The sequence below is a fragment of the Melospiza melodia genome, chromosome 4, assembly GCF_035770615.1.
Source record: "Melospiza melodia melodia isolate bMelMel2 chromosome 4, bMelMel2.pri, whole genome shotgun sequence".
Taxonomy (NCBI): Eukaryota; Metazoa; Chordata; class Aves; order Passeriformes; family Passerellidae; genus Melospiza; species Melospiza melodia.
In genome coordinates, this window is record NC_086197.1 from 91,156,214 (window position 1) to 91,171,165 (window position 14,952).

Consider the following 14,952-nt stretch of genomic DNA (forward strand, 5'->3'; position numbering starts at 1 on the left):
GATGAAAAGAGAACTGCTTGTATTGTCCTCCAATCTTTCCTTCCCAAATCCTACATAACACTGGCTTGGAAGTGATTAATATTTTCCCACTCCTCCTGCTTCCCCTTTTGGCATGTGCAGCTCTGGCAGAGATGTACCATCCAAGTGCACCAGATAAGCAGCTCATGTCCCCTCTATGTGTCCAATTTTATGAGTCCCAGCAGAGCCTGTGTGTCACTCCATTGCTGGGAGAGCTCTCACATCAAATAACTATTTTGCACAAGGGCATTGTATGATTTTGAGAGTGACTGCCTGCTCTTTCAAATGCATTGTAAGACACATCCTACCCAGCGGCCATCTGTTCCTTTGGAGGCTCAGAAACAGGGAAGGAGTGGATGCAAATGTTTTTGGAGCTGCAGAAGGAAGAGAAAGGAAAGGAAAGTCACAGCACCACAGTTCCTTACCTAAAACAAAAATTTGATGACTGAAAGAAAACAGGAGGAATTGCTAAAGTGGGAAAGGGACAGGGAGAGAGGAGGCAACAGGAGAGGACACGTCCTTGTGTGAACATAGATGAAACATAGAACAAAGAAGGAGGATTTCTCTGCTGGGAATGCAGGAATGGGAGCATTTCGTCATTTTGGGGGGAAACCACCAACTATGAGAATCTTCTTATGTGGTGTGTCCAACTAATGTTTATAATCTTTTCTTGCAGTGTCCAGTCATGTCAGAATATGGTCATTCCCAAAGTCCCCAGCCATAGGCAAAAGCCTGCTTACCTAAGCAAAGATGTCCCATTTCTTGGGTTTTATTTGCCACCAACCTTACAAAGATCTCTTGTCTTGTGAAAAATATGTTTCACACAATCATAAGTGTCCAATGTCTTATGTATCTGGCATGTACCAGCTGTGGAAGTTAAGGTGGGTAAGATGTTCTCACGTCATCATAAATGCAGCACCAATGTCCATGCTCAGCCACTGCTGACTTGTTGAACTAACCAGAAGTGCTTAGTACATTTGTCAGTTGGAAAATTAAAATAATACAAGGGATTAATGTCCATGAGACTTTCTGAAAACTGACAGGACAGTGTTAGATCAGAAAGCTCAGGAATGAAGGAATTAACTGATTTCTTCAGTAGGGAAAGGGAATCTGCACCAGTACCACTTGCCAGGGAATGGCTGGATGAGTAGGGGTTCAGTATGTGTAGTATGAAGAAGACTGTCTAGGTCATTGAGCATCTATTCCTGTGACCATCTTGCCTCCATGTAACCTCATGAACTGCAGTGGAGAGCATAAAAAAGGTGCTAGATAAGAACTAAACCAGGCTAAACTAGAACAAATATTTTTTAAATTCTGTTTAATCTTATGATAAATAATCTAATGTTAAGAAATGCATAAATTAGTAAAGAATAAATGTTGGCATTAATGCATGTTTCCTGTATAAAACAGTTTTAATAGTAGGACTGGAGAAAGCAGGGGATTCAGTACATTTAAAGGTGAAAGAGACAGTACAGAAGTGTTTTGCTGGCTAAACTTTCCTTCCCAATTTGATGTCATGTTTCATCTCAAAGCCTATCAGCACACCAAGCAGCAGTCACTTACAGAAGGCACACTTGTCAAAGATGACATGAAGAATAGTTGAGCATGTAAAATCAATCAATAAGAAACAGAGATTCTCTTGGTCATCACTTCTTCATGGCATATGAGAAATGTACAGGTACAGTGATATTTCCAGTGGCAAAGAGGTTGAGGAAAGCTTTGTGACAGGAGAGAGAGGTCCTAAAGTGGTTTCCAAATTGCACTAAAACTGTGGGATTAAACTTCAGAAAGATTTATGTTTAAAAATCTCTTGGCAGTTTGAGATGTTTATCTTCTTTATGGTTCCGACATCACAAAAGACATCAGTCAATATAATATCCACATACTCAGGTATTGTAGAGGGAAAAGGAATGACGAATAGGGGTGAGGAAACAGCAGATGTTTCCCCCTCAGCAAAGTGAAGAACAATAGCAGAGAGAGGTGGGACTGTCTAAGCCAGGGATGAGAGGGATGGCAGGTCTGTGGAGAAGTCATCTCGATAAATGCGACACATGTCAGCAGCGGCAGTGAGGACCAGCTGTGAAGAGAAAGCTGAAGTGATTTTAATGTGCTAAGATTTTAGACCAGGCAGGTGAGAAAGACAATGTAGAAAGCTGCACCCAGCCAGGGCAATTAATACTCTCTTCTGTTTGTATAAATAGAAAAGAAATTAACCTTCCTGTCTGCACCAGGAGAGGAGCAAATTGGATCATTTCTAAACACGTAGTACTATGACGATGATCTGAGGAGCAGCAGATCAATTATCTTGCTCTTCATGCATTCTTGTCAAGCTAATGAGCAGTTTATTGTCAAAGGTAATGCACTTCAAAGACAGCACAAAGATTTGAATCAGGATTACCAACAGCCATCCAATTTTGTATGAGAGGAGTCATCCTAGAAAAGACAACCGATGATGAAACTGCTGTATTAGCAGGACAGTGTTGCTGGATTTCCAGACAATGTTTCATAGACCCCATTACAGAAGTAAAACAGATTAATAACTTTTTATCTGTTGAAATATGAGAATTAGAGAATTAAAATATCCCTTGGATTATGTAGCCTGACCTTTCAGGAAGGACTAAGTGGTCCCTACAAAGTATTCAGGGCAAAGTTTTCCTGCCATATCTGTCTCTTTGCATGTATCAGGAGCCCAGGTAGATGCTCCACTATAAAATTCAGAAATGTAGGGGCATACAATGAAAATAATTTTTATAACAGCCAGAATCCTAAAGAATCCCAGAAATTCTTCTAGTTCCTGTCCCTCTGCTCTTCAGTTGTCGGAACTTCAGGATCAAGTGAAATTTAGATAGCAACAAAACATGTCCCTTGTGAACTCTGCTTCTGTGCTTTCTCTAAAAGTACCACTTTATTCACTTACATGCTCTCTTCTTGCCTTTTATTGAGAAATAAAAGTATTTGCTGACTGTGATTTCTGTAAGTCAATATTAATTCACTGATGTTGATTTGAACTATACTATTTTAATTGCTGCATATTCAAAATCCTAAATGCTATCAGTGTGACTTGCTGAATTACTTCAATGGCATGCTCATAGAAGAAAATCAACTCAAACATTTTGATGTCTGATGTTTTTTCTGGAGTAAGTGTTTCCCTGGAGGTTTGATGTTTAAGTTGAGCTTTGGATGCCCAAAGGCAATGTTGGCCAGCACCTTTGCAGGCAGCTTGTTGGGGACCAGGAATATATCCAATGTTTTTTGAAAATGTGGACCTCATGCCAAGATCTGATACCCTAGCTCCAGAAGGTGGAGGAGGCAGCCCTTTCCCTACGTTCTGCAGTCAGGCTTCCCACAAAATCCTTCAGATTGAATTAAGAAGTATCAGGACATGTGTAATTATTTGTCTCTGCAGCACTTACCAGCCTCTCTGATATTTTCTTCATAGTTTTTCCCCTAAAAGGTGAGCAGAGAGGCAACTCTGTTACTAGGAACATGGAATATGACAAATACAAATATAAGTAACAGCAAATGCCATGTTACACTGCAGCCTCAAGCCTGGCCTTTGGGGAAATAACCCTGCCAGCAGGAGGGGGCATGATCCCAGCCACTTGTCCTCAGCTGTTCTCTACGATAACTCCATGATGGTGGATTTACTTATGGTAAATCAAATGTTCACAAGGATTTTGTAAGAAGAGTGGCTTCAGGGTATATGATATATGTAAGATTTCAACTTGTCTTCCCATGGTGAGATGCTTTGCATTCAATGAGCAGGGACACCCCACTTTAGAGGAGGGGCAGTCTGCAGAGAGGCAGCACTGAATCACCAGGGCCTTTCACAGGAGGTAGTTCTGTGACAGTGTTCACAGGGGACCCAGGATGAGGGAAGAGATGAGGATCTGACTCCATGTTTCAGAAGGCTTGATTTATTATTTTATAATATATATTATATTAAAACTATACTAAAAGAATAGAAGAAAGGATCTCATCAGAAGGCTAGCTGAGAATAGTAAAAGAAAGAATGAATAACAAAGGCTTGTGTCTCGGACAGAACATCCGAGCCTGCTGACTTTGATTGGCCATTAATTAGAAACAACCACATGAGACCAATCACAGATGCACCTGTTGCATTCCACAGCAGCAGATAATCATTGTTTGCATTTTGTTCCTGAGGCCTCTCAGCTTCTCAGGAGGAAAAATCCTAAGGAAAGCATTTTTCATAAAAGATGTCTGTGACACAGCTCCAGTGGATCATATTCACAGTGGATCATATTCAAGGCTACCTTTGTGTTCAGCACCACTATAACAAACAGCACCACTATAACAATCTGAGCACCAAGACACAGCAGCCTGATTTCACAGTTTACACAGTCTCAAACACCCAGTCTCTGCTTTCCCTTCTGACCACGGTGTGCTCTCCCTGCAGGTCCGAGTGCAGTAACTGCGAGGTTGGGGGGCACTGTGGAGTGATAATGCACGGCAACGCTGCCACCTTCTGCGACCCATACGGCCCCAGAGAGCTGGTAAGTGAAGGCTGCCCCTCTGCCAGGGCTGGGGGCAGGCTGGGGAGCTGTGCCAGCTGCAGGGATGCTGATAGTTGAATCAGGATTACCAACAGCCAGAATGTTTGGGATTTAGCAGAGATGCTCTTGAGCAAGGTGATCGGTCCATACAGGTACACCCAGAAACATCCCAGTGTTTTAAACAATAGATGCTAACCAAAGGTTATTGCAATAGTTGCAATATTATGTTATTGCAATAGTTGCAATAACCTTTGTCCCTTTGCAAGGGACAGTCTCTTGATCCATCATGTATCCGAGTCATTTAAAGTATCTCTGAAATACTGAAAAGTCAAGGACATAGAAGTGTGTTTTCAAACTGGCATCATTCTCTTTTTATATCCAACAATTAAATAGAGACAGCGTTCATTTTTCTTTTATTATTTTATTAGTCTTGTCCCGTTTTTTCTTGTCCCTGTTGACAAATGTTAATTTGGTTGTAAAACACCACTTGTGAACAATGCATCCTACAGACTTAAATGCAGCCTGGAGCAAGCACCTGCCACTCTCAGGGAAGTGCATGTAACAGATTGAGTCATGATGAATGGGACAGAATTAATTTTGTTGGGGGGTAGTTTGGTCATAAAAGTGCTGTAAGAAACAAGTGCAATTTGCATTAACTTGAGGTCATCTGGGTGTGGAAAATGAATTGCAATACATAAAGCAATGGCCACATGCTGATGCTGAGCTGCTAGCTGCAATGATGTGCATATAAGGGGAGCTTTGGAAAGAACTGAAAAATTAAAAGGCCAGATCAAAGCCCATGTAATTCAAAATTAATTTTCATGTTTTCAACAGTCTTCTGAATGGAGGGAGAGGCTGATTAGAGCTATTTGAAGAGCAAACATGGAAGAGGGCCATAAAACAGAAGTGGTTTTGGCCAGGCATCTTCCCTTCATTTCAGACACTGACAATTCTTTTCACAGGGTTAATTTTACATCCTTAACTGGGAACAGAATGACACAAATGCAATGTAGATATTGCTGATGTGGTGCATAAAAGTCATCAACACATATAAAACTAATTTAGAGATTTTACAGATAAAAAAGGATTTCCCTTGCAGCCAGCTCCAGCCAGGGAATCCTGTCAGGGATGTTAAATGGCCTCTCTGCTACTTTGCATCCTGTTCAAATGTGCTGTGCTAACTGCCTTGAGAATGCCTGCATTGGTTTATGTCCTGTGCAAAAGGGAAGTCACACCACTGGGGTATTTTTCCCACTTTTTACATTCATTTTTAGCTGTAGTGCTGAGTATAGGTAACACTACTTGGAAAAATCTATTTATGACATTTAATAAACCCAGGGTCCCAGCTCTGAGGGTTTTGAACTGTCATTCATTAGCTGTCTTCTCTCTGCTGATATACAATTAAGACTACCCTTAGTAATCAGGAATTGGCTTCAAAATCCAGTCTTGGACTGCATTTGTCATATTGGTGTGTGGTAAAGTAGCACTACCATGGCATCAGGAATTTGGAAAACATTTGCTATGCTACCAAAGTGGTGTGATTAAATAATGATCTGAAAGAAATCATCATGCTTATAAACAGTTACCAGCCTAAAAATGAAGTATTTATAAATATTATGGCAGTGCTGCAGAAAAAAATCAAACCCTTGTGCAGGAACATGCTAATGGCTTAACACCATGGATGAGCACAGGAGTGCTCAGGCCAGAGGTCTGATCTAGCTCTATTTTTGAGTATGGACATACATTTAAATGCCTACTGTCTTAGAACCAACCTGTTTCTCATTTGTAGTTGTTTTGGCAATTTCACAACATACCTCTTTCTGTCACAAATTTTAATACCTGTTTCATTTCTCCATGACTTTTATTAATCCTATTCTGACCCTGCTTGAAACAGATCATGAAATCTCTGCTCCTGGTACATGAATTACTGCTTTAAAATACTTAGTTTCTTTAGTCAAGAAAAGTTGAATTTGCAAAATATTTTCCATCAGCAGCTCTAACAGCTGCAGATTTGCTACCTTGACCTCCTTCTTTCCTCCTGATTTCCAACAGCCACCTGTTACTGCAGGCAGAGGGGTTTTAATACCAACTGTCTCTCTCCGTGGGTGAGAATTTACTGCTGGCAAAATCCTGAAAGGTGTATAGCATCAGAGATGCTGCAAGCAAAGGAAAATATCTGCTAAAGGCTCCCTACCATACTCTCTGCAGTGTCTGAACTAAGCAGTCCTATGCAGAATTTTGCAAAAATGTTTAGTAAGTCTAGTGCTTTTTCCCAAAGCATTGCTGAAATGATTCACAGCACAGTCTAAATCTGCATGAATGTTTCTTCTGTGATAACTGATATGTTTAATTTCTTGGTGATATGAGCTCCTGAACCTCAATAAAGGTTTTGTTTTCAAACTATAACTTGCACAACATAATTAATTGAATGAAAGCTAATATAATAGGTGCTCTTAACTCAAATCAGAAAGTAATTTATCATTTGGCAGGGGGTGATACCTAATACTGAATCAATCCTGGCAGAATGACTTAAATGGGAATGTAACTTTATTTTTAAAGTGAACACATGTAAATGCAGCTTTCCTATTCTTGCTTAAATATGAAAATTATCTGTTAGAACATGTAATCTTTTTATCAGCTAATCTTCAATGCGTTTCAGTGAACATGCCATTCCTTTATATTTATAAGAAATTCTTTTCTGTATGTAATATATATGTAGAAAAGAAACAAATCACACCAAAACCTCACACCAACTCATGCAGATCTCCATCCATTATTTTCAAAGGCATCATTTAATGAATAGCTCAACTAGGTTGAGCTAGCACTGGAAGAACTCCAGTCCCTTTTGTTCTTGGATGCCTTGCTTGTTAAGTGGCAGTATTGTTAAATTCAACTTTCAAAATAAACTGAAGACAATTAGTTGTCCTTCACAACACGCTAGGGCTTTTTATTTTATAGCATTTTCAGGAGAACCATTCTAATTTGAGCTACTGAAATATGGAGGCATTCAAAGAAGGGAGAAAGAGAGGCCTCAGAGGAGGGTGGTTTGCTGAGTACAGGGTGAGCTGCTGGTGTTTCTCTTTCTTTTTTCTCCATCTCACTGGATGTCAGCAGTGGGCAGATTCTGCTACACACTGTACATACCATGTAGTATCACCAAGTGTTTTTGTTTCCTTTGGTGTGGAATATTTAAGTTCCATTGTTTCCTGTTAATAGTTCATTATTTTAGGGTTAATAAATGTTATTTTTAGTATTTATTTATGATCATTTTTAGTCCTTGCTCTGTGCTGGGAAAAGCGAGAACTGTTCCATATATATAGATTTACACTAAGCTGACAGCAAACCACAGAGTTCATCTTTTCAATCTTCTAAAGAGAGATCAAGCGACCCTGCTGAACATAAATGTGACTATTTTTTTTAATTTTTTTTTTTTTTGGTAGAAATTGTTATGGTGAAAAAAATTCTGGCTTTGACACATGATGACCTTTCAATAACCAAAATGACATAACGAAAATATCCACGATCACTCAATCTAAAAGGGTTGGTGATCAACAGTCCTATGCACTGGAGATGTGGGTGTCTAGAGATTTTCCATGCTTTAAAGAAAAACAAGTGATGAATGTATTGTTTCGCTCATCTAACAAAAACATTTGCTTCTCTTCCCATAGACCACCACTGGCCTTAACACAACTACTGCATCCGTGCTTCAATTTTCCCTTGGTAAGTTTAGATTACCCTTTCACTCAAGAAAGTGCAAAAAGTCCTTTCTGTAAAGGAAAATGGCCCTAAAGTTCAGGGTTACCTTTGTGGTTGATGTTAGACTCAACACAAGGGATTTAAAAAATCTTTTAAAAACTGCAGTGTATTTATTCATCTCCTGACATGGAGCTACTGTTTTAAATTTTGGACATGAAAAGCTTCAGTGGATACTCTGATGAGCCATGTCTGAGTTCTGGTTTTTTTCTCCTGTTTTATATATATAAAAGCTTGATGTTTAGCATTATAATTTCTTGCTCTTTCGCTGAAGTGTGATTATTGTTTCTAAAAAAAAAAAAAAAAAAAAGAAGGGTTTTTTTAATTAACTCCCCAATATATTCCAAGTTACACCAAGGTAGTGCTGTTTTTAACACATTTCTACAAAGAGAATAGGTAGGGCAGATGAAGACTAAATGCTATTAAGTCCATATTATCAACAGCATGGTTGTATGCTGTATTACTTAGGATACTGTGAGTTATTGCACATTTCACTGTGCATTTGTGGCTATAAATTATGCTAGAGGCTGTGGCTGAGGGCGAATTTGGAACACACCTAATTTGTTAACTCATTTCTCAGTGCTGAAAATATGAAGAAAAAATGTTCTAGTGGTATAAATGGTTCAGTAAAAAAGCAAGCAGGAAATGTAGCCTGTTTTCTCTGTAGACCCCTAGATATGTGTTTCCAAATCATATTCCCATTTTTAAAAAAGTAATTCTCCAAGCCTATCTCAGGAGATGTGTGATTAAACTCTGGAAATCTCAGTTGAAAATAAGAACAATCATGTAGCTTGGAAAACAGCTTGGGTTTTTTAATGGATTGGAAATCAAAATCCTAGAAGGCTCAGAAATACATCATTTAAATTTGTTTTTTACCTGAAGTTGTTCATTTGGGTATTGGAAGCCATCAGTACCTACTTCTGACTGCAGTGTTAATATATCTAAGGACTGGTATCTATCCTTTATTTTGAATTACTGTTTTTAAAAAACCAGAAAAAAAATATCTCCAATCCTCAACTGAATCAGTGCATAAATATTGGGTACCTGAGATGAAAACCAGCCTGCTGCTGCCCTGCAGTTTCATTCAGACAGTGGAAGGGCAGCAGCTCGCTTGACCCACTGGGATGTGTTGCTCACTGACAGAAGCACAAGGAGATGTGACTTCTATAAAGCTGCAAGTTTGCAATGATAGAGGAATGTCACTTTTCATGAAAATTGCAAAAATCTATTTTGGATTATTCTAGCAGAGACCCAAGGTGGTTAACAGCAGGGCAAGGTGAATGGGCTGGCAGATGTGTGTTTGCTGTCACAGCCCAGTGCCTGGTGCCTGCTGCAGGTGAGCTGCAGAGCAGTGCAGGCTCCCAGAACGTTCAAAACGAGATTTGATATTTCACTAGGAGCATTTGTGCCTGTCGGATGGGAAAGGTCAAATAAAAAAGGGGTAAGAAAAGGCTGAGCAGGAAATACTCTGTATGTATACCTTAAGAATGCCTGAGTCCATACCAGTAGGAACCCCTAAAATCTTCAGTATGATGGAGCAGAGAGGAGTGAATGCACATCCAAGTAAACCAAATTTCAGCCTCCAGTTGAAAATGTATCATGTTTCCCCATGTGCCTGTGATGAGTTTGAAATACAATGCAGATTGGTTTGTAACTGATAGAAGCCAGCAGGAGCCAGGGGACTGCTGCTGAGCTCAGCAATACTTGGCTTTAGAATCCAGTTTCCAGCTTATTCCCCAATGTCCGATTTAATCATAACCCTATTTAGGGATTGATCCAAGGGAATTGCTTTTTATTTTAAAGAATGTTTACCACTTTCTATCAGCCATGGAATAGCTTAAGCTGTAGTCTTTTGGGGGTGTCTTTATGTTAAATTTGTCACATAGCTTTAGCTTTATTAAAGAGTGCACATTTTAATTTCTCTTGCCACTAATTATCAGATGGAATTTTGTCTTTGCAGTTATATAGGCAGTAGAGAACTAGGAAATGAAGCTAAAAATTCTGAAGCTAAATTCTGGTTTCACCATGAATTCCAGATCCTTTTAAACTCTGTGGTCAGGGAGGGTAACAGACTAGTGAATTTTTCATTAGTTGATATTCTGTGTGGTTTCCCTCATGCATCATGTATTTGGTAGTTTTGCTCTTTAAAGGCCAAGACAGTTGGAAAGGTGCACTTAATAAGAAAGCTTAATTAGAATGAAAAGGTAATTAGTAAGGCATTTGCAGCACACAGGACAACATTAATGTGCATTTTCTTTTCTGAATGAGAGGAACTTGTCTGTCATGCAGCATCCACTCAGAGCTGGTCCAGGGCTGGGGTGATGTTTACACTCATGCACTCTGTGCCCAAGTGTGCAGAAAATTTTGATTACTGCAACTGTCTTAATCACCTATCACTACATTTCTCCAAGACCCAGCACTGGCACATCTAGCAGTTTCCTTAATGTTCAGTGGGATTGTTAATTGAGATATTTAAAGCAATGCCTTTGGGCTCTCTCAGGCCAGAACATCTGATTCAACAGCTTGGGAATTGCAGGATATTGCACAAAAGCCTCTGGACTCAGCTGCCACACAACGTTAGTGTGACTCATTAGCTGAAATATTCTCTATCTCCAAATCTGAGCCTTTTCCCCTCAGCTGCATCCCTGGGCTTCCCCAGGGTTGAATGTGCTCTGTCATTCACATGGACCACTGTGGTGGAAGGTGACTCTTTGTACTGAGAGACAGCAACTGAGCTAAATACAGGCAGAAAGAGACACCAAACCCCATGGGAAGAAGAGGAAAGGCTTTCAGGAAGCAATGGCAAGGTGTGAGGTGTGCAGGTTGTTGTGCTGTGTTGTTCCTTGGGTGTTCTCCCCAGCTGGTGCTCTGGAGGCAGAGTGGGCACTGCATGGACATTTCAGCACTGGCAGGTGCTTCCCATCCCTCCCTCCTCTGCAGGGCCTCTGCTGCAGCTGGAGATGCTGTGATGAGCATCAACACCCAGCCTGGCCTCCAGGGAGGTGCTCCTTGGAGCCGTGTGTGAAACAATGTGAAAATTGTTAATGGAAAATAATGCCTTGAAAAACTTGGTTCCATGGCTCTCTCCTTATGTCTTAATATTACAAGATCATTTCTGGCTGTTTAGCAGTATTTGGAAATGAGAATAGCTTGGTAGGGAAACCTCCCATTTTTCAGCTTTGCTATGAAAATTCCTTCACATTTCTCTGAAAAGAGGATGACTTTGTCAGTATCATATACTGGGTAAATACTTAATATTTGTAAAGCACAGTCCTACCTTAAAATTGCTTTCCCTTCAACTTTCATGTCATTGTCACAGAGATCCTCTGTCATTACTAGAGCAAATTAGCAACTCTTCTTCCCCCCTAATTTTCAAAAAGAAATCTAACCTTCCTATTATTTTACATTAAACCAAAATTGGTTTCTGGGAGAAAGGGTTTTTTATCTTCTGAGAAGGAATACACCTTCAAATATAAGAAACATTTGGCAGTTCAGCTCTGTGTCTCAAGGATCAAGCCATTAGTCTTGCAAACAAAGAAATAGACACAGGTTCAAAAGCTTTTTGCTTTATTTGGAGATAAAGCTTGGATTTGGCCTCTCCCTTTCAAAATATTATTACAACACACTTTTGCAAAAGTTGGGTTCCCTAATCTGTTAGGATTTACTTTGAATCAACCATTAATCCTTATTTTCAGTTCCCTTCAAAACTACCTTTGTATGGCAAATAGGTCACCTGCAGGATTTAAAAGCTGTTTGCAATCATAAACCATCTTTCCCTAATTGATTATGAGTGACCTGAGTTATGGTCACTTCATATGTGTAATATTGGTGTATATGCTTATCTTGACAAATGGAACCTCTTACAAGACTCTCAATATGATGCAAAATACTTTTCCTGCAAAAAATAAAATAATAAAACCTGTCCCTACACTTTTGGTGGACCCTGAGAATACCACAGAGCTGGCAAGGAAGGGTTTCTCTCTGAGATCATTATTTGGCATTAACAGGAGGACTTGGAGAGGCATTGGCACAGGTGATCTCCGGTGCCTGAAGGCTGCCAGGCTTTGGCACTGGAAATTCTTTAGGCATCTTCACTGCATGGATCATATGCTTAATGCCTTAGCTATTGCTAAAGAAAAGACTTGACATGAATAAAATCTAGCACATCAACCTTCAGCAAAAACAGTTTTCAGTGAGGTTTTAGCATCAGGCTTTAATCTGTGAGAGTGCTTTGTGATTTTGCCAGATGGACTCTGTTTGTCCTCTCAGGAAAATCCCAGTAGATATTATCCAGAAGATGGGTCACTCATGTGGTGATTTGCTCACTGGTCTGGAACCACAAGCATTTGGATCTTACTTGCAGATTAAGAATGGCCCTTTTTTCCCTGTGCTTGTGGGATAGAATAGAATAGGACCATTTCAGTTGGAAGGGACTGACAATGAGCAGCCACCCAACTATTTCAGGGCTGGCCAAGAGTTATAGATTGTTGTTAGCTTTAACATCATCCAGTCACTTCTCTGACATCTATTGCACCTTCCATCGTTCCAAATTATTTGACCAAGTTAATTGTTGATTAAGCATTTGACAAGTATTCCATAGAGGGTTCCACATGTATTAAATTAATCTATTCCAATCACCAACAATACCTGCCAGAAATTTATCAATGTCCCTTAATAGCTTTCTAATGGAACCCTATAGTAAGGGTAAATGTATATGGCTATTGGTTTTAATGTGGTTAACATATTATTTAGAAATATTACTATTGGTATTCAACTATTCAGGACTTTTTAGTAATTCAGGGTGCAAAGATGTTGCTAGGGGTGATTTTCATTCTATAGTACCCACTTTTTCCCCATTTTCTATCTTCCTCCAAAGGAAATAAAATGCCAAACTCTCTGCTTTTACATACATAAATATTTCATTGGCAATCTTGCAGTATAATCACTTAAACCAGTAACAGAAGTAATAATTTCCCCAATCTTGTTCAACACACTTTCTACTCTTGCAACTTTATTTTCTGGTTGAGTAATCACCCCTGTCTTCTCTTCAAATTTCCTGAGCTTTTAAAACCCATCAGACCATCAGTTGTACTTAACTGCAGAGTAATTGTATTACCTGTGGTGCCTTTACATTTATACTGTCATGTTTTTTAAGTGGTGAGGTGGATGTGCAATGCACATTTCTATCTGGCTTAGTTTATTTACAGTCTGTTTTTAATGCTGCTGATTTCACAGTCCTCTGTGACTGTAATTCAGAAAACTATTTAAAATCTGCTATTGGTTGCTTTTAATTAGTTTATGAGTAAGGGTCACTGATTTGGATGCAGATCTTTGACATAATGATTCCTAAAGGATTTCCATGTCATGTGCTGCTTCACCCTAAGACATCAGGTTAGTGAATCATTAGCAGCAGACTTTATTTCTCTCCCTGAATTACCAAGGTCATGAGGATCCATGTGAAAACTGTTTTACTCAGAAAAATCCATGGCCTAATGGTCTTGGTGATGGTTGTTGAAGACAAAGCATGGATAGTGTTCATCGCCTTTACAATGTGAAATGCAATTTTTTCCTTAAATGCTTATTTATTCCACTTATCATTTGTAGCAGCAATTTGCCTTTGTTACCAGTGTAGTCTTGCAGAATTAAACTATACAATTTATTTTATTATGTAGATAATGGAAACACTATTTTACCTTGATGTGTGCTCAATCTACAGATTATCATTATTACTGTTATTATTATTATATCACTAGCACCATCATTAGAATTGTTGAATGTGCCCTTTGGATTAGTCCTTACCTGATAGGACTCTGTGCTTCAGAACTCACATTTACTTCTCTATTAACCTCAGCAAATAGAAGATCATGATGAGCAAAAAATAATCATCCAAAAATAAATAGTGCAGCCGATTCACTGAGCTCCATGTCTTTCTGTGGAGCAAACAGCAGTTTCTCACTGCTAGGGCTGTCCCCTAGAGCAGCATCTGGAGGACTCTGCAGAGATGTGCATGGGGTGATGATCCCTTCTGCTTCCCACCAGAAATACCCCAATTCCATTTTGGCTCAGCCATGAGGACAATGATGATTACATTTGGCCTCATGTGACAGTCTGGAGACATTTATCATTTATGTTCTTATCATGTTTTAATTCAGATCTGGTGGCAGCTGCTATATTGACAGTAGTGTTTTTATGCTGTTTATCCTCTGCTTGAATTCAGACTCCTCAACAGAACATTTCCAAACATGTTTTGCTATGTAGGTCTCAGCTTTGGCTGAAAGGAACCACTGCTGATCATTTTCTCTTAATTTCCATTTCTGTTTAGTCAGTTTTATAATTAGCAGAAGCTATTGGATGACTGACAAATGCCATAATAGCAATAATTTTGTGGGACAGCCTCAGCATAACTGGATAGAGATTTCCTTCAGATTTGCTAGGAAAATTCACTCACACATCTCTAGAGAAATACCACAGTGAAAAATAAATCCCTTCTGAATTTAGCATGGAGGAGCACTTGATTGTGTAAATCCATCACTCTTGTTATCTGAACACCAAAAAACCTCATAGAGCCAGCTGTGGTCCCAAATGTTTCAGGTATGTTGAGCCACCTCCCTTGCTTCAGTCACCTGCATGGAGGATTTCCCTCAGTCACACAAATTTTGTTTCTCCA

The 14,952-nt window shown here is 39.4% G+C and overlaps 1 protein-coding gene across 2 annotated transcripts in view; it reads left to right on the forward strand.

Annotated features, from left to right (window-relative positions):
* RELN (reelin) overlaps positions 1 to 14,952 on the forward strand; it is a 283,671-nt gene that overhangs the window by 124,567 nt on the left and 144,152 nt on the right. For both annotated transcript variants that reach the window (XM_063155547.1, XM_063155546.1), the window contains exons 7-8: positions 4,436 to 4,532; positions 8,201 to 8,252. In XM_063155547.1, the coding sequence (XP_063011617.1) occupies positions 4,436 to 4,532; positions 8,201 to 8,252 (149 nt within the window). The remainder of the gene's footprint in view (positions 1 to 4,435; positions 4,533 to 8,200; positions 8,253 to 14,952) is intronic.